The sequence below is a fragment of the Terrapene carolina genome, unplaced genomic scaffold, assembly GCF_002925995.2.
Source record: "Terrapene carolina triunguis isolate 2854851 unplaced genomic scaffold, T_m_triunguis-2.0 Scaffold85, whole genome shotgun sequence".
Lineage (NCBI taxonomy): Eukaryota > Metazoa > Chordata > Testudines > Emydidae > Terrapene > Terrapene triunguis.
Window position 1 is genome coordinate 53,637,117 of NW_020664436.1, and position 23,969 is coordinate 53,661,085.

General features: G+C 41.7%; 2 protein-coding genes across 3 annotated transcripts in view; one reads left to right on the forward strand and one right to left on the reverse strand.

Annotated features, from left to right (window-relative positions):
* Positions 1-15,086, forward strand: part of MED23 (mediator complex subunit 23) — a 52,742-nt gene extending 37,656 nt beyond the window's left edge. For both annotated transcript variants that reach the window (XM_024208253.3, XM_024208254.3), the window contains 8 exons: positions 1,204-1,420; positions 2,128-2,364; positions 3,639-3,804; positions 4,990-5,062; positions 6,368-6,582; positions 7,756-7,876; positions 12,914-13,045; positions 14,030-15,086. In XM_024208253.3, the coding sequence (XP_024064021.1) occupies positions 1,204-1,420; positions 2,128-2,364; positions 3,639-3,804; positions 4,990-5,062; positions 6,368-6,582; positions 7,756-7,876; positions 12,914-13,045; positions 14,030-14,188 (1,320 nt within the window). In that variant the 3' untranslated portion in view covers positions 14,189-15,086. The remainder of the gene's footprint in view (positions 1-1,203; positions 1,421-2,127; positions 2,365-3,638; positions 3,805-4,989; positions 5,063-6,367; positions 6,583-7,755; positions 7,877-12,913; positions 13,046-14,029) is intronic.
* Positions 15,087-20,073: 4,987 nt separating this feature from the next.
* The window catches only part of ARG1 (arginase 1), an 18,739-nt gene continuing 14,843 nt past the window's right edge, over positions 20,074-23,969 (reverse strand). The window contains exons 7-8 of the mRNA XM_024208255.2: positions 23,420-23,556; positions 20,074-20,580 (exon numbers count right to left, since the gene is read on the reverse strand). Of these exons, the coding sequence (XP_024064023.1) occupies positions 20,405-20,580; positions 23,420-23,556 (313 nt within the window). The 3' untranslated portion in view covers positions 20,074-20,404. The remainder of the gene's footprint in view (positions 20,581-23,419; positions 23,557-23,969) is intronic.

A 23,969-nucleotide genomic window follows, 5' to 3' on the forward strand; every position in this document is an offset into this window, starting at 1 on the left:
CTATAGATTGCACAATCCTCTGGTGCAATGTGTGCTGTGCAGTTGGGATGCTGAAGTAGTCCTTTGTTTTGTGTATTATTTGCATTTTGGCTATATGCCTTGTTCTGCTATTCAGTGTGTCATTTAATATCACAACAATAACTTTTAAAGATACATTTAACATTAGTAACTTTTGAATATTTGGGTTAATGTAAAATCATTTTATGTTTACAGAATAATGTAAAAAGAAAATGTGCATGTAATACTAAAAGATAGAAGTGTCTGAAGAATTAGGAGTCTCTGCTCATCTGAATCCCACGTTTAATCCTTGATTTTTCTGGAAGCCAATCAGAAAGAACAAAGACCCAGTTTCTCCTTTGTGAATTGGGGAAAATATAGATTTTGTTTTTTCATTAATATAGGTTTAACCATTAGTAATCATTAAGGGGCAGATTTAACTAGGCTTCTGCAAGCTTCCACAGTATTGAAAAACTCACAGGGAGGGAGACATTCCGGATTTTAGTGTTGCCCAAAAAGTGGGAACTGCTGGCTGGGGCGGGATGTGACAGCTGGAATATTATATAAAGCTTAAACTGTGCCCCGTCACATGGTATGTAAGCACCAGCCAGCTATGCTTTATATGTTACGTGTGTGGTTCCTTTCCCCAGGGAGAAATCGCATACAAATTATTTTTAATGTATTGATTCAACACATGACAGACCAGCGTTCTCAGGCTCCAGGGGAAGCATTTAATGTACAATAGAGTTTATTTCTCTCTTGATTTTCTTTGGAGTCTTTGACAAAAAGGGTGGATAAGTGGTGGTATCACTGCCTGCCTGCTATCAGGATTAATTTCCTTTTAGTACCTTATACCTCCCTACACCAGTTTTAGTGAATCTGAAACGATCTCTCTCTTTTTTTTAAAAATACTTTTTCAAGAAAAAATGAGTTTAATATATTTTGTCCAATTATATTTAGTTACTATAATAGATAAAATTCATAATCCACTAGGGATTTGCACACAAACAGAAATTTCAAGAAACCAGTTCATTATGAAATTCATACCTTCTCTTTGGATGTATGTGTATACATATAATTCCAAATTGTTACGGAGTGTCTACAGAATGGAGTACAATGTAGGTTCAGTACATTTTTAAAGTATTGCAAATACTCAGTAATGTTTTCAGTATACTTTTAAAAAAATTCTGGTTTTGATTTCTACAGAAATATCCTGAAAAGCTGTATTTTGAAGGGTTGGCAGAACAGGTCAGCCCTCCTGTTCAGATCCAACCCCAGTACCTACCCATCTACTTCGGAAATGTGTGCCTCCGCTTCCTGCCAGTATTTGACATTGTAATCCACAGATTTCTGGAATTGCTTCCAGTGTCCAAATCCCTGGAAACTCTACTGGATCATCTAGGAGGCTTATACAAATTCCATGGTAAGCTCTTCAAGCCCATTAGCTCTTTATACTTGCAATACAATCACTACAGATTTTTCGTCGTGGTGCATATCAATAAAGTCCTGTCCACGATGGGAAACCAAACCTTATTAGCTAACTGTCTGTTTTGAAGAGCAACTTGGTTTACTAGCAGAACCATAATGACTGACTCTTTTTGAACACTGATCTAGCTGTTTCAGTGTTGTATGGGCTTTAATATAGTAAACCTTGTTAGCAAAAACCTTATTCAACACTACCCATTCTATCCATCCTCTTCCTTCTCAGCAGGGTTCAAACACAGTTTTTTAACTTGGTTGTGATCATGTTGAGTATGACACAAACCATGTTGTAATAATGGCACAACAGTCTCAGTCTTGTTCTTTCTACTCCTTGTTTCTTATCAAAATCTCCCCTTGAGATGCTCTCTAATGCTGTGTATATAGAGAGGCCTTGCAGGAGGAGTTTAGTTATTCGTAAATAATGTTTTAAGCAATATCACAAACATTGAAGTATTGGTTTTGACCTCATTTCAGATAAACTTTTTGTCCAGTTTCATTTAATATAGTGGTACAGTAACAATAAAAACATGGGGCATTTCTACTTAGTGTATTTGTTTTTACCTCACCCTTTATTTTGCATAAGCTTACTATTACCAATAAAAAATTAAGTGCGATGCTACTGTGTTTCTGGGGGTTTTTTGTTGGCAGACCGTCCAGTGACATACCTGTACAATACTCTTCATTATTATGAGAGGCATCTCAGAGAGCGCACAAACCTCAAGCGGAAGCTTGTCCATGCCATCATTGGTTCTCTCAAAGATAATCGACCACAAGGCTGGTGTCTAAGTGACACTTATATCAAGTCTGCTATGAATGTACGAGAAGATAATCCGTGGATCCCCGATGACACTTATTATTGCAAACTGATTGGAAGACTAGTAGACAATATCCTTTTTATAATGATTTGTGCTTAAGGAAAATTATCAGTATTGTAGTTTCAGTTCACCAGAGTTTAGTTACATTCCATACAGTTCAAATACTGCAGGACTGAGGGCTTGTCTCCACTTAACGGGGGATTAATGCATGACGATCGATTAACCGGGGGTCAATTTAGCGGGTCTAGTGAAGACCTGCTAAATCGACCACCAATCGCTTCCCATCGATTCCGGTACTCCACCGGAACGAGAACCATAAGGTAAGTCGATGGGAGAGTTTCTCCCATTGACCCAGCGTGGTGTAGACACCGCAATAAGTCGACGTAAGGTCCTTTGACTCCAGCTACGTTCTTCACGTAACTGGAGTTGCGTAACTTACGTCGATTTAGCCCTGTAGTGTAGACCTGCCCTGACTCTCCCTGGCCATCCTCTTCCCCTTTTCTCTAATGCCAACCTGCTGAGAAGTTGGTTAGTTCTCTGTGCACCTTTAACCTCCTCCCACAACTCCACCATTTCCTCTACTTTGCTGAGATGTCCAACTTCGGGGGAGCTGGACTTGTCTCTCTGATTAAGGAAAACTAAAAGTATATAAACCCCTAGTTTACATAAGTTTTAAGCATCTAATGATGCCAGTGATTCCACTGTCCTATAAGTAGAAAAAAGCACTTTGTGGTGTTGTTCTGGAGCGCCTTTAATTTTCAGTGGCAATCAGATAGTCACAGTTGTTTGTTCTTTGTCTATTCAAGAGTTTAATTTTTTTCAATGTTGCCACCTGAAAAATTCTAATACGAGTAGTATGTTTACATTTAACAATATACTTCAAAAAAGATTATTAATAGTGTAGAAAATTCTCACCATTTTTCTAATAAACAAAATATCTTAGGTTTAGAGTAAATGGACTCTGACATGGCCCAAACATAATAAATCTTCCTGTCAGAAAAGTATGTGTTGTATTGTGTGTATGTATGTGTTGCTATATATACAGATATTTCTCTAGATATTTATTTTAAAAATGCTTTCCAATAACTGACTTATCATCTTAAATATGTGCCTTTGGTTGACTGTGGCCATTAGTTTCATTCAGTACTGTCGTGTGTGTGTGTGTATGTGTGTTTTGTTATAAAAAATACACACACGTATTATCAGGAATTTGTGGGACTCTATTCTTTTGTTTGTGTATTAGATATATTTTGTGTTAAATACAGTTTGTACATGCAGAACTACATTGTTTGCGTCTTACCAGTCCCCATGTGGGAATTTGTTGTTTTCCTTAATCATTGTTACCTATGGCTGGCAAGTCGCCTGGTCCATTTCCAAACTGTGACTGGAGATTCAATGAGTTTCCTAACCCAGCTGCCCATGCTCTTCATGTTACCTGTGTTGAACTCATGGCGTTGGCTGTTCCAGGAAAGGATGTGGGCAATGCACTTCTAAATGTTGTGTTAAAGAGGTATGTTGGACTTACAGAACTGCTCTCTACAAAAAGCAGTACAGTGGTTACAAATTGCTCACTGGTTCTGAAACTTCCTTTTCTTAAAAGTTGTTTTATATATTGATATCTTTGGGAGGCGAGCAGTAATATGGTGTTGGATATCATTCTAAGAGCCAAGAACAAAAAATGCGTGTGGTGAATACCTATACTTTAGATCCCGGTGCTGGTGTTGACTGAGACTCAGCTTCATGTGGGAGAGATGGTGGAAGTACCGTACATTTGTCAGCAACTTGTCCAGTGTGTTCATAGGCGTTAACAGGAGGGGAAAGGAGCCATGTGTAGCACTCATCCAGAGGGGGAGGGCCATCAGTTCCTGTAACAAAAGATCTTTGACTACAGGGAGAAAAGCAGAAAAATTGGTAGGATGCTTGAGGTCCAAAAGTGTATCATAGTTTATATTTTTATACTGCATTTAACATCTGTTATAATTTTCATTGTTACCATGTGATATTGGAGATGGCATTTTACAGATCTCATTCTGTGTTGCCACATGAGACGTTTGGACTTCATTCCTAAGCTCAGTGACTTGCTTTTGGAGCCAGCAGGTACTGAAAGAGTTGTAAAGGGACGGAGCACCTTGCATTTAATTAGTGACTCAGAAGGCCATCTCTAAGTGGTAATTAGGGTGACCAGATGTCCCGATATTTGGGACTTTTTCTTATATAGGAGCCTATTACCCCCCACCCCGTCCCAATTTTTCACACTTGCTATCTGGTCACCCTAGTGGTAATGATAGGTTGAAAAAAAGGATTCCTTTCCCACCTTACCCAGCCAAGGAAGGTTGCCCTGATGCAGGCTTTGGGATCGTGGGGAAATGAGTCATCAAAGGAATCGATATCACTGTGAAGACTTTATTCATACAAATGTCTCAAATGTCTTTATTCATACAAATGTCTCTAATGTCTCTTAAGAGAGAACATGCTACAGGAACAAAATTGTTTAAAAAGTTTTCCATGCAGTGTCAATGTGGTACTCAACTAACCAGTTAAATAAACCACATAGTCACACGTTTGTATATATACCTTTTTCTTAAGACAAAAGTCTATAATTTCTCTAGGAATATATTTCATTCATCATAAATATATCAAAAGTCATGAGAAATCTTATATAACTTCAGATTTTTTTCCCCCTCCCTATTTGTAGTCAGCCTCTGGTGCCAAGAGAGAATATCACAGCTTGGATGAATGCTATTGGACTGATTATCACAGCCTTACCAGTGAGTCTGTATGTATTTTAAAATTTTCTGAACAGAGAAAAGAATGCATTCTTCCATAAAAGCTAGGGATTAGTGCAACTAGTTTCTTTCTGATGCACCTGGAGTAGTTCCAAAAGCCACTGGGAAGCTTATGAAACATCTGTGCTTTGTCCTTCATTGTCTGACCAAACCCACTGTGGGATTTGCAGGGGAGAGGTGCGAAACTGGATTTTTCACAATCTTGTTTCCTTGTAGGAAAATAAAGTTGCTATATATTAACTACAAAAAAAAAATTTGTGCAGTGTTTAAGCTTGGGAATGAAGTCAGAAAATTCCCCAAGATAAGAAGACTGATGTAACATTAACTCTGCTTTGCACATCACATATAGCTTTATAGAACATAATGGAATAGGAATAAATCATAAAAAGGAAGTTTAAAATTTAACAAGGAAAACAAGAATAGAAACTAATATGTATAATTGAGTTTAAAATGTTCTAGTAGAAATTTTCATCTTTTGAAGATGCTGAGTTTTAGTGTTTGATGACTCAGCTTCAACACTGATGAATATTTTTGATTTAATTTCCTTTTTTCACCCCTTTTCTGCTCCGGTCCCCTTTCCACTTGATCTACCAAAGTTATTTCCACACCCTCACCAGTTACATCACGCATCCCTTTGAAACCGTCCATTGTCTTCCTATTTTTCATTGTAAAAAATGTAAGCTTCTCATCTTCATCTACAAGGTCCTGCATCTCTGCTTTCTTTGCTCCCTACAGTCTCCTACCTTTACACCATCCTTGTCCCTAGCCTCCATTTGCCAGAAGCTGGGAGGGCAGGGGATGGATCAGTTGATGATTACCTGTTCTGTTCATTCCCTCTGAAGCACCTGGCATTGGCCACTGTTGGAAGACAGGATACTGGGCAAGATGGACCATTGGTCTGATCCAGTATGGCCGTTTGTATGTTCTTAGCTTGTGCCTTGTATTGTTCCTGTGCCTGGAACAGTTCCCCGATCCACTTCCACCAACTGCCATTCTTTTCTGCCTCAGATGACTCTTTAAATTCCATATTTTCAAACAGTCCCTCCATCCTTCCTTTCATTAACAATCCCCGTGCTCCCTCTCTCCTGAACTGGTGGTATCTTGTCTTATTTAGATATTAAGATCTTTGTCAGAAAATGGGTAGGTAAAGTATTTGTGTAAATTAAGACTGTTATATAAATATTTTTAATAATTTACAGTAATCTGAGGGAGGTGGGGGAGAAAGTATTCTCTTTTCTTCTAAAAATTAAAAGAATAACAATCCTTTGGGGTTTTTTGTTTTGCCAGGAGCCATACTGGATTGTCCTCCATGATCGAATTGTCAGTGTTATCAACAGTCCTAGCTTGACATCAGAAACAGAGTGGGTTGGTTACCCATTCCAGCTCTTTGACTTCACAGCTTGCCATCAGTCTTACTCTGAGATGAGTTGTAGTTACACTTTGGCATTGGCACATGCCGTGTGGCACCATTCTAGCATTGGTCAACTTTCCCTCATTCCAAAGTATGTATAATGGGTAACGGATAGTTTAAAGTACACTTTTGACACCCCTTCCATACTGTGTACAGGAAAACAATATGTCCAATATGTACACAACAAGTATGTGGCGGAGAGGGAAAGCAAATCAGATCAAGTAATCAAAAAATCCTCTAAAACATGGGTGATGGTAGGGTTTTTTGGTTTTTAAGCTGGTTCTTGTCTCTTTTATCTATATCTTTGGGCTCTCCACCAGTGTTTGGTAGCCTTCAGGGTATGATGTAAAGCATATTTTATCTCATTTAGCTTGTGTTTGGTTTTTTCTTACTCATTACAGATTGGTTGCAGCTTATACTGGCAGTGGCAATACACTTGCTTAATGGCATCCATTATGATCAGCTCTGTGTAATTTTGTTTTTAATCTTTGTATGTAGCATTTGTAGCCAGTGGGGGAAGTTCTTTGTAAATTAATAGACATTGCAGTGATACACTTGGAGATGTCCTTAGCAAGCCAGGAAGCTGTAGCATTTCATATCTTGCAGTTTATTAAAAGTTTAGTTAAAATGTATTTCTATGCTGCCTTATTAATGAGAGTTCTTCAGAGCATGTGTGGGGGCTTTAACTCAGCTTTCATTTTAGCTTTTCAGTTCATCTTTTAATATTCTGTCCTGGATTTATCATTGCCTACATAAGTGGGAGATGGCATGAAGTACTAGTCACAATTAGGTGACCCTATTCAGTGACTTAGTGCCAGTGTCACTACCTAAGAGGCCTGCATTTGACTCTCCCTTTCATTCTCCAGGCTGATCTTGGGTGAGCCTATGCAGCTTCTAGTCCTTGGGGCTGTGTGAACCATTCATAGCTCAGTCATGGTCCCTACGGCTAGTTGTGCTGACATACTGAGTATGGTTCTATGAGTGTTATTCAGCAAGTGTTCAGTCATTTTTAACATGAGCACTTAAGTTTGGGTTTTAGGGGAGGATGAAACACTTTGACGGTATTTCCACCATAGCAAAATGCTGTCACTTCCAACCAGTCTGAGGAAGAGCAAGAAAACCCCAAATGCAGTCATAAATGTCTGAGCGTTATGAGTGACGATAATATTGAATGTTGAAAAATGGTGTTGTTTTTGGTGGCATGGCTACTTTAACGTAAGATAAATGTACAAAATAGTGATGTGTCCTGTTTGAAATACTGCAGATTCCTCACTGAAGTCTTGATACCCATAGTGAAGACAGAATTCCAGTTACTTTATGTTTACCACCTTGTTGGTCCTTTTCTACAGCGGTTTCAGCAAGAGAGGACACGATGTATGATAGAGGTAAAATATAGCTCTTGTCCTGGCTTTTACAGTCTAATTTTGTGTGGTCTTTGAAACTCAAAAGCTGGGGAAATCTTTGAAATTAAAGCCCCAGTCCTGCAATGAGCTCTGTGAGAACAGAACCCTGTGCTTTCATGGTGCTCGCTACTTGAAGGGAGATAACCCACCCGCTTATTGAAAATTTATTACTTTTTAGTAAAGAAAGAACTTAGCATTTAAAGTAATTAAACATCAGGGTCAAATATATACACACATTTTATCACTCTTGCAGTGTATGCATAATAAATTATAGACAGGACTGGTTGCGCTAGTTAAATCTGTAGTTAAGGTTACCTAATGCTCTCCATTATAAGTAAGGCCCTACCAAATTCATGGTCCATTTTGATCAATTTCACGGTCATAGGATTTTAAAAATCGTAAATTTCATGATTTCACCTATTTAAATCTGAAATTTCACGGTGTTGTAATTGTAGGGGTCCTGAGCCAAAAAGAAGTTGTGGGGGGGGTCGCAAGGTTATTGTAGGGAGTATTATGGTACTGCTACCCTTACTTCTGCGCTGCATTGGTGGGGTGCTGCCTTCAGAGCTGGGCATCCAGCAAACAGCCGCCGCTCTCCAGCCACCCAGCTCTGAAGGCAGCGCAGAAGTAAGGGTGGCAATACTGCGACCCCCCTGTAACCTTTTCGGTTAGGACCCCCAATTTGAGAAACGCTGGTCTCCCCTGTGAAATCTGTATAGTAGAGGGTAAAAGCACACAAAAGACAAGATTTCACAGGAGGGAAACCAGATTTCACGATCCGTGATGCGTTTTTCGTGGCCATGAATTTGGTAGGGACCTAATTATAAGAACCTTTTTCAGTTGCGTACAACTTTGCCAAACTTCAGCCATTCAAGTTGAAATTTTTCATGATGGGTATCTGCCTTGGGTTGAATATTTTTGTAAAGTTTTAATTAAAATGGTTCCACTGTTTCTGAGCATGTACCCATGTGTTGTTTTTTTTAAAGTATAAATCTTGCAATTGTTTCATTACTTTCATATTTTGGAATAAATGATTGAAATTTGGCAGGGGAGTCACCTTAGTGTCATGGATGCATCTTGCCATCCATGTGAAATTTTCCCAAATTTGGCCAAGTTATAAGCCCCTGAAAATTCCCAGCTTTGACATGCTAAGTAGAGACTGTAGCAGCTAAATTCTCTGAAGATTCTCACTGCTCCCCTTGGTGGTATCCCAGCAGCATGGAGGATGAGGAAGATCTACCCTGATTGGACTGCAGGAGGGGTAGGGCAGAGAGAGAGAGGGAGGGAGGGAGGGAGGGAATTGCAGGACCCAGAGGATGGGAAGGACAGCAGAAGGGGGTAGGAGCCAGCGGTTGGTGCCAGGAGCTGATGGAGTGAATAGCAGCAATGGGGAAGGAGGAGAAAAGAGAGGGGGGAGTATATAGACACAAATGGGGGGATGAATAGGAACAGAGGTGGGACAAACAGCCTGGGGACACAAGGGCAGAGAGGTCTTTAACTACTAGAGAATACTCCTCTCAGGAAACCTGAGTCTTTAAGTTCCTCTGTTGTCAGGAAATAGTGTGTATCTTATCTCCCTCTAGTAGCTGGTCTACATAGAGACTAGCAACTGACTATGGCTATCAGTTACTCTGTTATCTCAACTGGTAGAGGTCTGTGCTGTGGAACTTAAGATCAAAACCCTGCTGATGATCCAAGTTGGGGATCAGTATGACTCCACATCAGGCAACTTCTGTTTTTTTGTTTTTGTTTTTTTCAGTTTGTCTTTTTCAAAAGACTGAGGTTTTTTTTTTTAATGTAATTTCTTCTGTTAAAAGAACATTAGGCCTGCATACCTGTAAGGGGGGCAAATTTCCTATCTTGGCATGACATTTAGGAGGGCTTGACTATGCAACTTTAATATTCTTTTGATATTTTTGGATGTAATGTGTGAACATATGATGGAATAAGTGTATGTATAATTATAGCTAAGTAATCATGTGACCTTGTTATTGTGTATTTATAATCTTGCTCCTTATTTCTCCCATTTCTTTGTAACTCTCACCTATTACCTTATGCTGTCTCTTGGGTTTAATTTTATTCCTTTAGACTTACAAAAACACAAAAAATTCATATTCATATTTCTTTAAATAACACATATCACAACAGAAAGACAACACTGCAACAAATGCCATCATATGCCAGCACTAATTTGCTAAATCTTAGAGCAAAACGATTGAATAATAAAAAAGAGGAAAAATAAACTATTCAGGGCAGGAAAGAGCATCTTTTTATACATTTCAATAAAGCACCTAGCACACTTCTGAGTGCTGTATACTATAAACAGCCACTAAATATTGCTTCTTTCTCTCTTCCCTCACTCAGGAAGAAAATAGATTTTTTTTTTATATCTGTATTCCATATGCAAAAGCAAGAATATAATACTCTTCTAGAAAAGTAAAGAGAAAAGACTTAAAATTTCTTAGTCGCTTTAATCCACTGACCACCTCGTTACTTCTCCATAAAATTCTATTCTGTTCCTGAGAGAATTAAAGTCCCAATGATGTATTCACTTTATCCTCTGCCTCCCAAATAGGGAACAAATACCTTTTTACTTAGCTGACTAATCATAGAGATCAAATGTGAAATAACCCTAGGTTGAAACATGTTTGCACAAAACATTTGTTTAATAAATGCAAACAAACATTCTTTCAAATCATGATCTGTTCATGGAGAATTCATGAACAGTTAAAAGAATATATTAAAAAACAAACAAACCCAGATGTTTCCCAGCTTTAGGTACCACTGTTCATTAATTAGCATTAGTTTATGTCCATCAACTAATAGGAGACTTTAAAATCTTTTTCTGTATTAGCATAGCACTCTCTAGGACTCCAGCAAATCACATAAGCACATGCTTAAAGTCTGTTTCAGTCAATGAGACTTAAGTTTGTGCTTAGTACTTTGCTGAAGAGGAATAGGTTGCTGACTCTGAACCTAGTAAAAATCTGATTAAAAGCATTGGGTATCAAACTACATAAATAAAACTACCATAATTCAGATTTTTAGGAAGGTTATTAAATTATTCTAATTTCCAAAGTGAGGCGCCGTGGGGCCAGTTAGGCTACATGTATGCTGTGAGCTAGGAATGTGATTCCCTTGCTCATGTACGCATACTCGTACTAGCTCTCATCGAGCTAGTACGAGTACAAATAGCAGTGTAGCTGTGGTACTACAGGTAGGGCAGCGTAGGCACAGCTGAGCCGTGCCTAGTACAAACCCACGTGAAACTGGTTGGTATGTATTCGGCACAACCGTGCCTCTACTGCCGCTGCCTGTTTGTACTTGTCCTAGCTCAATGAGAGCTTGCGTGAGTATATGTACATGCGCAGGGGAATCACACTGCTGGTTCATAGTGTAGACCGGGGTGGCCAACCTGTGGCTCCGGAGCCACTTGCAGCTCTTCAGAAGTTAATACGTATAGGCACCGACTCCGGGGCTGGAGCTACAGGCACCAACTTTCCAATGTGCCGGGGGTGCTCACTGCTCAATCCCTGGCTCTGCCACAGGCTCGGCCTCCACTCCACCCCTTCCCGCCCGCTCCCCTGAGCCTGGCGTGCCCTCGCTCCTCCCACTCCCCCCCAGAGCCTCCTGCACGCCACAAAACAGCTGATCAGGAGGTGGGGGGAGGGATGGGGAGGCGCTGATCAGCGGGGCTCCCGGTGGGTGGGAGGCGCTGGAAGTAAGTGGGGGGAAGCTGATGAGGGGCTGCTGACATATTACTAGGAGTCTGGTGGCACCTTAAAGACTAACAGATTTATTTGGGCATAAGCTTTCGTGGGTAAAAACCTCACTTCTTCAGATGCATAGAGTGAAAGTTACAGATGCAGGCATTATATACTGACGCATGGAGAGCAGGGAGTTACTTCGCAAGTGGAGAACCAGTGTTGACAGGGCCAATTCAATCAGGGTGGATGTAGTCCACTCCCAATAATGGCACCAGATGAGGCGGTGTCAATTCCAGGAGAGAAAAAGCTGCTTCTGTAATGAGCCAGCCACTCCCAGTCCCTATTCAAGCCCAGATTAATGGTGTTAAATTTGCAAATGAATTTTAGTTCTGCTATTTCTCTTTGAAGTCTGTTTCTGAAGTTTTTTTGTTCAATGATAGTGACTTTTAAATCTGTAATAGAATGACCAGGGAGATTGAAGTGTTCACTTACTAGCTTATGTATGTTACCATTCCTGATGTCCAATTTGTGTCCATTTATTCTTTTGCGGAGGGACTGTCCGGTTTGGCCAATGTACATGGCAGAGGGGCATTGCTGGCACATGATGGCATATATAACATTAGTGGATGTGTAGGTGAATGAGCCCTTGATGGTGTGGCTGATGTGGTTGGGTCCTCTGATGGTGTCGCCAGAGTAGATATGGGGACAGAGTAGGCAACGAGGTTTGCTACAGGGATTGGTTCCTGGGTTGGTGTTTCTGTGGTGTGGTGTGTAGCCTGCATCTGTAACTTTCACTCTATGCATCTGAAGAAGTGAGGTTTTTACCCACGAAAGCTTATGCCCAAATAAATCTGTTAGTCTTTATGGTGCCACCAGACTCCTTGTTGTTTTTGTAGATACAGACTAACAGGGCTACCCCCTGATACTTGACATATTACTAAAAAGAACAGGAGTACTTGTGGCATCTTAGAGACTAACAAATTTATTAGAGCATAAGCTTTCGTGGGCTACAGCCCACTTCTTCGGATGCATATTGACATATTACTGTGGCTCTTTGGCAATGTACATTGGTAAATTCTGGATCCTTCTCAGACTCAGGTTGGCCACCCCTCGTGTAGACATAACCTTAGAGTTGTCAGACTTCTTTCACATGAAAGCAAATGTTTAACAGGAAGTTCAGATAAGTAGAAGATACACATAATAAATGTATTTCTCCTCCGCAAAAGAATAAACTTAAAAATATAGTGTGTAAATCCAGACAGCAAATGTTTTAAACTTTTTATTTTCATTTGGTTTTTATGTGTGAAAACAGATTGGGGTGGCATTTTATGAAATGCTTCTCGATGTGGACCAATGCAGTACACATCTGAACTACATGGATCCCATATGTGATTTCTTGTATCATATGAAGTACATGTTTACTGGGGACAGCGTGAAAGATCAAGTAAGTGAACAATATACCTTGAAGCTAAAAGCAAGGTTACATTTAATATAACAATTTGTACCATGATCTCTTTTTGTGTATGATCTTAAATGTAAAAAGATCACAAAACCCTTCACAGCTGTGTACATTCCCAATCAATTACTGGTACAGGTTTTCTCAGTTAGAAGCTGTAGGCTAGATTTTGAGACAGATTTCAGACCACAGGGAAATTGTGACGAGAGTTTGATTTTCTTTATGAGATGGCAATAGGAGTGCTGCTATATAAATGTCAGTGTGTTTGATTCATAAGCATTTATGTTTAGATTTTTGTGCTGTTTCAATCCACACCTTCTGAGTTTTACTTTGAGCTTTGGGTTCAAATTAAATAACCAAATTTCATCTGGTTTTGTTGCAAAAGCATAAAACATCCCATGTTCACCAAAAGGGTTCTTGAACTTTAATTAATCTTTTACTGAAACCTGATCCAGGTTTCTATTTTGAATTTTGCACCGTTTTGGTTGAGTCCTAGACCGAGGAGGTTTTGGGATGAGAACTGATGAAATTCAGAGATTCATTTAGGTAGCATTTACGATAAATCTGTCTTGCCGTATTGTTCTAGGGTATCATTCTTCTCTTGAGTTAAAATGTGTCAAATTACTTTGTGTTTTGATAATACATTTTTCAGCATTTGTGGGTTCGTCTAAACTGCAGCTGGGAACGTACTTCCCAACGTGGGAAGACGGCTGCGCTACCAGTGTAGCCAGGGTAGCGCAAGTGGCTGCTCAAGTGAGTTGCCTGAGCACAAACCTGCCCAGCCCCCCCCCGGGAATGTACTTTAGTGACTAGCCAAGCCGCTGCCCTTGCTATCCCCCAGCTACACCACTGTGTTTAGCGCATTAGCTTGAGAAGAGCTAGTGCATGTCCATTTGCCTGCACTGGGAAGCATACTCCCAGCTGCAGTGTAGATGTATCCTGAGGGGTCTTTTTTTGTTTTGTTTTTTATAGGTAGAGAAAATTATTTGCAATTTAAGACCGTCTTTGAAACTCCGTCTACGTTTCATAACACACATCAGCAAAATGGAACCAGCTGCTATTCCTCAGCAATCCATCAACAGCGGGTCTCCAGCACCACAGCCTAGCCAAGTGCCTGTTAATGTTGCTTAGCCAGTAACACAATAGAACAGGACATCATACTGGTGTCTATGTGAAGACTTTTTTCTATTGATCAAGATGAAACTCTCTTTGGTCTGAACTTGGTGACATTGTGTAACAAGGGAAGAGAACCATCTCCAGCCTGCTGCTTCATTTTGATTTGTGTGGTGAATCAGTTTGTGCATCATCTGCACTCCACTCCACTCTTCCTGTTTATATCAGAGACTAGATAAGGGATGTGTTGAACTGGTCAAAGGTATGCTGCAAACAGTGGCATTTGTGGATGTCTGATAAGATGACTATTTTGTAAAGCAGCTCCATAGCCCTCTTCAAACCATCGTAGTTTTCCTTCTTTCTATCTGTCTATATTAGCTTTTTTCAGAGGTGCCTAGCATGGTGGTATGTAAAAACCTAGTTTTCTTTTAAATGAAAACGTTAATCCTAAATGTCAGCCAGATTCTCTCTTCAAACCCTGGGATCGAATATTAATCCATGGACTAAACATAAAGATGGATACTTCAATTGGTATTCACCAGTACTGTCTACTTAATCACTAGGGGACAGATATTGATCCTCACTCATCTTGAATACTGCCTTTTTGAAGTCAGTGGGACTACCCATGTAATAAGGTACCATCCGACATGAGTAGAGGCGGCACCGTCACATCTTGCGTGCACAAATCCCTTTTACTTGACCTCCCGCTCATGATGAGAGTGAGCTGTGAAAATTAATGTTCTTGATTTTTGATCATATGAACAAGTTTAGTCCCACAGGGAGGGTGCTTAACTACATGCTTAAGTTCCAATGGTGTAAGTCAATGAGACTTGCATATTTGATTAAAGTTAAGGATGTGTTTAAATGCTTTCTTCAATTGGGGATTTAGGGCTTGTCTGTGCATACAGCACAGCTGCAGCACTTTAGTGAAGACACTGCTACACTGACAGGAGAGCATCTTCTGTCAGCGTAGCTAATCCACCTCCATGAGAGAGGGTAGTTATGTCGATAGGAGAAGTCCCTCCTCCCCCCCCCCCCCCCCCCTTGACAGCACGTATAACGCCGGGGTTAGGTGGTACAACTACGTCGCTCAGGGGGGTGGATTTTTCTGGCTCTTGAGCAACATAGTTATACCGATATAACTCTGTAGTGTAGACCTGGCCTTAGTCTCTTTAATGACTGTGAATGATTCATTGTAAACTAGGGAATTTACTTATGTCTTCATTAAAGTAAATAGATGAGCAGTGGCTTTGATCTAGCGTGAACTAACAGGCTGCTAGATTATTAGCCAAAGACCATCTAAAATGGAACTGTGTTTAAAATCTGTGTATTCAATTAAGATTTGCTGGTTGATATTTATTTTCCCTGGTTGGGAAATGGTGTAATTTTTATTAGTCAGTCACGGTTGGATTTTCATCACATCCAAGCTTTATTTTAGGTTTGTATAATCCACTACTTTAATTCTTCATATTTTATTTGTATATGTGTCTGTCAGTTGTTTACCAGGTATGACTGGATAACAAAAGTGAAAATAGTCTCAATTAAGATTTGTAAAATATTGATCATATTTGACATCTTTAAAGAATTTTTTAATTAAAAAAACCCTTCAAGTTTATGGTAATACTGTTTGCTATCTTACACCTTATTATTTATTTGCCATGCTCTTCAGTTTAAAAATAGGGGTTAATTAGAACATCTAAGTCTCTCTGTTCTAAATCTTCTACAACAATACCATCTCAGACAATGATCTCCACAGAACTCACAACTTTAGTAAGGTTAGGCCTCATGAGCACCTCCTGCTGAAAGCCCTGGTGCTTTAAAAGATAGTGTTGATTCAGTAGAAAGAATTCTTCATATTAGTCTGCATAGTCAACACCTAGCATAGTGTTTAGAAGGCACTGTATTGTCAGGATGCTATCTTTTAAATCATTCATACCCCCCAAGTTTCTAACAAGTGGTCCAGTGTGAGTAATTATGAACTGCCTTACCTATATTCATCTTACAGTTTGCATAAGTTATACAACTTCACAACAGTTTAGGACAGGAACAGTAGTACTTCTGCATGCCTTTTAAAAAACTGTCTTGCTCCATTCCAAAGTTGAGTTAAGTGATTCTCATGTCTGCCAGACTGGATTTGGTAACACACTGCACCTAGGTGCCCTCCAGAAATCCAGTACACATCTTGGAAGTTTAGTCTGCTTCTCCAGAGGCCTCTCCAAAGGTTATTCTGAGGCAGAGCCAAAGGGTCAATTGATAGGGTTGGGAAACAGAAGGGCTGAGTTCATTTCCTGGGTCTGCTATATCACTTTGGTCAAATCACTTACCTCTCTGTGTTTCAATTTACTTCTCTGTAAAACTGAGATAATATTTACTCACCTTTCTAAAGAGGTTTAAGATGTATGAATGAAAAATGCTGTATAAGTATCAAGCTTCATTACTGGTGCGTGCGTGACCTCTGACCGAACAATAGCAACTACTATGTGCACGCACACTACAGAATAGTCCTATACTATGTAGAAATAATTCTTGGGGTTGGCCAGGGACTAGAATGTACATCTGCAGTTCTGTGTAGCACTTATTTACGGTCATTGGTCTTGCGTGGAGAGTAACAGAATTTGGCCTCCTGCTTTTAGGAGCAAATGTTTAGAGCTATTGGGAACCCTAAAACCTGTGAGGTTTTTCTCACCCTTTAAAATTGGAGCCTGAAATCTTTTGTTTCTTCGCTAAGCAAGCTGCAACAATATAAATTAGCCCTCTCCCTCCATCTAATGTCTACCTGTGTACATAAATGGATTCAGTAGCTCAGTGTCTAAGCTCCTTCAGTTCCTGGCCTATGCAGAGATGACAACATGTGAAATTGGACTGAGGCCATCAAAAGATAATATTTGGCCACTACCAGCCTGGGTTTGAACCTGTGACCTAAAGCTGAAAGGCTCTCTGTCCCATTAACAGTCTCCTGAGTCATTCTGTCTTTAGCTAGGTGGTAGAATTACTGACCAATGGGTTTAAGTATTTTTTACTTACATAAAAGTGTTGGGATATAGTCTCCTTTTAATGTGTGTGCAAAGCTCATTAGCAGGCTTCCGAGGTTGTTGCCCTAGACCAGTGGTTTTCAACTGATTACACATTGTGGTCCACAGGGGCCAGGTGGCAGGGCAGCGGCAGCCCTGACCCCATCCCTCACTGTGCGGGCCGCCCCACTGCTTGCCCTGGACCCCGCGGGGATGGCTGGCTACCCTGGACCTTGTCATGCGGCTGCCCCGGGCCCCACGGGGCCGGCCAGCTGCCCACCCCGGACACCTTTTGAACCACACCAAGGGAACAACTCTACACGTTCATTCTCCACACATTTCACTTCTTCACCGTCATGTCCTACCACGATACCAAGTGGCAGGACCTTCTACCACCTGTAGAGGGTGAAGAACCCCAGTGGACCAGCCTATATTCCACCCTAGTCCCATGGCCTGCCCAGGATGTCGGTTGGTGGCTCCCCAATAGAGCCGTAAGCACGGGCGTGTACCTAGCGCGGTTCACCCCCATCCCCTATGCCTGACCCTTTTGCTGTGTGAGGGAGACCCTGGCGCACTTCTATCTAGAATGCGGCAGGTTGCAGCCCCTATTCCGGCTCCTCCAGAATCTCCGGTTGAAGTTCTGGCTGCACTTCTCCCCACACCTTTTCAAATATGCACACCCTGTCCATGGCCCCACGAAGTTGCGAGACCTCCTAGTCAACCTCCTCCTGCCATGTAGAGTTGTTCCCTTGGCACGGTTTGAAAGCGAACTGGCAGAGTTCCTGTGGGCGGCATCTGCTGGCTCCCTAGACAGCTTTGAGGAGCCGTGGGGCTGTCTGGGGTTCTCTGCTCGGTGTCCCCATCTACATCCCTAATTTTGAACCTATGACCCCCACACCCTGCCCTTAGTTGTCCCCCACATTCAGTTGGATCCCAGGTCCAGTGGCTCCTCCTACAAGGCTAGGAAAGGGGCCTTTAGATGTGGACGGGCTTCTGCCCGCCTGCCTCCTGGAATTTCAATAAGGCCCTGGAGCTTGCAGTACCGGCTGGCTGCCCAGACCCCCGGACCCTCCCAGTCCAGCCAGAAGCCCTGGACCCATCAGGACCGGCCGACTGCCCCGGAGCATGAGGGGTGGGCCGGCTGCCCTGGATCTGGACCCCAGAGCTCGTGGGGCTGGGTAACTGCCCTGGACCCAGACCCTGCTGGAGCCCCTGACCCCACGGGGCCTGCTAACAGCCCTGCTCCGGATTCCCACCATGCAGGGCAGGCCAGCAGCTCTGACCCCATCCCCACCACCCTGGGCGGTGGGGCAGCCTGGCTGGACCCCTCCACGCTTGGCAGCTCGGAGCCCTTCACACCACACAGCTGGGAACCCGGCAGACCCTGGGCATGCAGGCGGGCCTTTAGCAGACAGCTGAGCTGGGCTGCAGTTGTGTGCTACTTCTGTGGGTTGAGAACTGCTGCCCTAGACCATTGGAATAAGGTACCTGACCAACAGAAACAGATACCAGCATTGTTTGATGTGAGTGTCCTTTAATCTCTTATCTTAACCATCAGTGGTCTAAAAAGAAATTATTGTTTGCCTAACGTTGTCTACTTTGGACTGAATGCTTTAGGTTAGAAGTTGCGCTTTTTTGCTCCTGCTTTAAATGACTATCACAGCAAAGCATAGTTTGTGTACAATTTCAGTCCTACATTTGGGTGGCTGATCATAGATTTTAAAACTGAAGGTGAAACCCTCAGCTGCCCAGGCAATAGCAGCATGGGTTAATGTTTGTGACAAACACAGCAGGTATGAATAATAAGATATTAAAATAATAAGATTTGCGGGAGGTGAAAGAAGGGCCTGATGCATAAGAATTGAGAGACTGTTCTCTGTGTAGGAGGCAGCATGGAGAATGCAGAGGCATGCACGTAGTTGATTGTTTTTAACAATCTGGTATTTTTAGGGTGACCATATGTCCTGTTTTGGCCAGGACAGTCCCTTTTTTAAGCCCTGTCCCAGCTGTCCTGACTTTTTTTTGGCAAAAGTGGGCATGTTTTCCTGTTTCCTCTTGCCAACTTTATCAATTCTCAAGAGCAAATGGGACAAATGCCCACTTTCGTCAAAAAAGTGGCGTGGGGTGGGGTGCAGTGCGGAGGAACATGCAGGGGAGAGAGAGGGTGAGCGGCGATGCCAGCCCCACGCGCAGGGGGGGACGCAAGGCTCAGGTGAGCAGTTGGGGGGGGGGAAAGGGGCTCGGGCTACCCCACACAGTGTTCTGTTTTCCCTTAGGGAAATGTGGTCACCCTAGGTATTTCTGTATATAATGTATTTGATCAGAGGAAACTCATCTAGTAAGACTTGAACAACTGTCTGTAATGCCAAAATTATCTGAGATCAGTCTCTGGAAGAAGTTCAATTTAGTTATTAGCCACCAGAGGGAGTTCACATGGTGCATTCCCATTCTATGGTTCTATGAAACCATAGATTCCGAGACCAGAAGAGACCATTGTGATCATCTATTCTGACCTCCTGTAGAACACAGGCAATAGAACTTCCCCAAAATAATGCCTAGAGCACATCTGTACATTAGTCTGTCTGCAAAATTTCAATATAAAGTTAATTAATATTTCATTTATAATGAAACATACATACCCATTATAAAACTACTTCCCAAATCCAGTTACTTGGAATTTTAAAATGTCAATTTCTTTTTAATTTGTAAGATAACATGTTGGATGTGTTGACTCAAGTTTTAGTAATGCAGAAGGTGAGCTAAAGTAATGTTACTTACTACGTAGTGGGCTGTTTTTGCATGTAGAAATTTGTTGAACGATTATCTAGTACTAACAGTTTGCAATCTCTTCCAGAAAACTTAGTTTAGTGCATAAGAAAAATGTCCACTTTCTTTTTAACGAACCAGGAACTTTATAGAGAGCAACGAAAACAAGGTCAGTAAATAGAAGTAATAATGTGATTTACTGCCATGGTGGTAATAAATGGTTTGACTAGACTTTTAGAATTTGTCATAAAGTAGAAAACAGAATGAGCAAATCTGACACTTTACTTCACCCGCCTCCATTAGCATGAGTGAGAATTACTGTCTCATTAGTGACTGAGCTTCGATGAAAAGCTTATTTTTTTGCTTGAGGTTACCAAAGTCATTCAGTAAGCAACTGTCATTAACAAAATATTATACTTTAGGACTGAAAAACTTCTTGGAACTTAATTGTATATGTTCAGATGGATTTTTGTGGCTTGGGTATACGGTAACTGGAACTATGAGAACCTTCACGTTCTTTACCAAAACAGGATAAGATAATTGAAACAGCTGTGTTGACCGTTGTGTTAACTTCTTCTTGTGTCTTCCCAAGAGCCGGATTGATCTCCATTATATCTACTGCTGATAGCAACCCTGCAATAACAAATGACAGTTATACTGAGAAAACTTTCAATTGATGCATAATTTTCTTTTCAGGTCAAGAAATTCCAAACTCACTACCACAGAGGTTCCAAGGCAGGATGTATTTTACCCCTTCTGGGTTTTGCCTTTGTTCTTTATCAACATTAACAAAGGCTTGTTTAAGAAGACTCAACCAGTAGTGTGCCTTTTCCCAGTGTAGGATGCAGCTATTTAGAGTCAGATATTCTACTGTGCTCATCTTCTGCTGGACACAACAACAAGGAGCTGATATCAGAGAACTAGTTAGGACTCTAATCCTCAGCCTCAGGCATCGTTGGGGGGCCACTCTAATTTGAACCAGCTAGCTTTGTCCCCAAGGGTTCATACACTACCTGAGGCATAGCCAAAGTGCAGAATGCTCTGGATACTTCCCCCTAGTGCCCAGGACCCATTCAGTCCCACCCCCAATATGTCGTCTGAGCCAAGGGGTGTAAAGAAGAAGTCATAGGAGCCAGCTACATCAGCTCTATGCCTGTTGGGGCTCCCATACAACAAAGTTGCAGGTGATTTCTAACTTTCTTTGTGTCTGTTTTTACATTTTATCAAACACCTGCATTCCAGTGAATTGACAAAGCACATCACAAACTAAATGCCACTAAAACACACAGGTAGCTGTGGTGGGAGTGCAACAGCTACACAGAGACCGGAGTGCTACACAGTAGGGACAGCATGGGAAATGTAGCCTATGGAAATTAGTAAATCCCTATTCGTGCAAAATGTGCTATGAGAGCAGACAGGACCTCAGTTAAAGGTCTTACCCAAAAGCCCTGCACAGAGAGTAAGCTATATGGTACAGTTAATCTCTCTGAAGGAAGGATGAGGAGATGTTAGGGGATATTTGAACCTTTGGGTCCAGAACATCTAGGTATTCAAAACTTGCTATTTAACTCACTATTCTGTCCCCTCCAGTTTTAATTTTCATGAGCTCCACTCTTCAGCAATACTTTCCTTTTCTTTTCCTATACTAAGAGAGGGTGACACTTTCTCTGCTTTGATTAAATGTTCAATCCTAATGCTATTTTAATCTGTAGGCAAAGAGGTGAGGTGATATTACCAGATGTGGCCACACTGGTTTGAGATCATCTGGATTCACTATTTAGAATGCTGTGGGCAAAGTATTCCTGAAAGTTTAGATTTGAATGGGCCCTTAGAACAGATACTTATGCTAAACTATATGTATCTATTTGATTTTGTATTTAGCTGTGACACTCTTAGTACTTTTCCCAGACCTGAAAAAGAGCTCTGTGTTGCTTGAAAGCTTGTCTCTCTCACCAACTGAAGTTGGTCCCCACCTTGTTCCTCTAATATCCTGGGACCGACACGGCTACAACAACGTTGTGCCTTCCCTGTTGTCTTTTTGCCTTAATTTTGGACTGGAATTCCAAGAGGTGGTGATAGTGTACATTGCAAAGCAGTCAAGGGCTGTAAACATTGAATGACTTTTCTCTGGCAATACAATGGGTACGCTAAAGAAGGTTGCAAGCTGCAAGAAACCAGTTTTTCCAGTCTGGACTTTGGTGAGTGGTAACCAAAAAATGGATCACCTAATGGAGGGCCTTGATCACCTGACGGGGAGACCAGGAGGTTCCCATGTCAGAGGGGACTTAAAGTTATAAACATACATGGCCTGTTCTTAGCAGCTGCCTCTCAGTGACCAGGACAAGAATACAAGACTGAGCAGGAGAGAGGAAGGACTTGGGACACTAAAAGAACTGACCAAAACCCAAAGGGCTCTGCGTGGTGAGGACAAAGGAGGGTGAGAGATGTTTGTGAAGGCTTTGTTACTTTTGCACACATCTTAAGTCTCTTATGCTTGCTGAGTGAAGTGTCAGGGGGAAGGGTATGTTTAAGTTATTGGTGAGACTTGGGGGTGGTAGTTCAGCATTGGTCTTGAAGCCTACTGCATTTGGATGATGGGGTCCCACTTACAAAAAGGGGTACCAGCCAGGGAGTCTACAAACTGGAAGAGAGCCTGACAATCCTGTTTCTCAGACTCAGTGGGCTTAATAGCATGCACGACCCAGTACTTGAATTTCAAACATAGGAGTCTGCTGAGTATTCAGCAATGGGAGCTCTGCCAGGTCTGTGTCACTACCCAGTCCATAGATTCCAAATAAAGCATAGCAAGTAGGATTCTTTTTCTTTTCCTTTTCTTTCTCCTAGTCAGAGCCACAAGCTATTGTAATTTTAATGGCAGGTATGGCTGAGGGCATGTCTACACTTACCAGAGGATCAACGCTGCAGCGATCGATGCATCGGCGGTCGATTTAGCGGGTCTAGTGAAGACCCGCTAAATCGACCGCCAATCACTTTCCCATCGACTCCTGTACTCCACCGGATTGAGAAGAGTAAGGAGAGTCAACGGGAGAATGTCCCCCATCGACGTCGCGTAGTGTGGATCTAATTCACATAACTCAAAAAATAGTGTGGATCTATTCACGTAACTCAAATTGCGTAGGTTAGATCAACTTTTCCCTTTAGTGTAGACAAGGCCTTAGGCAATGCTCACTTATTTAGTTCTTAGTCTATAGTTAAAACTCAGGCTTTACTCTGGACATCCACAGCTAAACTGTGAGCTCATCAGCCTTCATCCTACATCACTACTATGCAGTAGTGAATATCACATTCTCTTATTTGATTTGTGAATTCCTCTTATATTAAAGCAGTGCAAAAATCCAATATGTACCTCAAAGTTAGAAAATCCCTCACCATAACACTTCAAATGCTGTAGGTAGACATGGCAAATGTTAAATCTAAACCTGTATTAAGAATTTTCAGGTGTTTATTGTACCTGTTCTATAAAGTTCTTCTGCTACATAGATACCCTCTCTCAAAGTCACTCCTCCAGGAACTGGGGTGCCTGTAGCTGGTGCCAGAGAGGGATCCAAGCCATCAACATCAAAACTTAGGTGAATTGGTCTCTTCTTACTTTATTGGTGGAAAGCAAAAGAATAAAATTAAACACGTTCAGAGAAGCTGTAAAGTGGTCCCGTGAAAATGTTCTTCACAAACAATGGAAAAACGTAAGCCCCCTGATTGAGGCTTCTTGCTTGAGTCCTACTTAGAAAACATTTGTGCCACATAAAGAAGTTATGAAATGACATACTGCCTTGGACTGCAGCACAGTGAAGCAAGGAACAGATTGTAAATTGGCTCCGGATTCCGTGACTTCTATGACTTCTGCAGCGGCTGGTGCTGGAGCAGTCTTGGGCCCCCCAGTTCCCCAGCAGCAGGAGTTTGGGTGTGGAGGGCAGGGCCGGCTCCAGGCACCAGCCAACCAAGCTCGTGCTTGGGGCGGCACCTGGTAAGGGGCAGCCAATCTTGGGGTGGCGGGGGGGGGG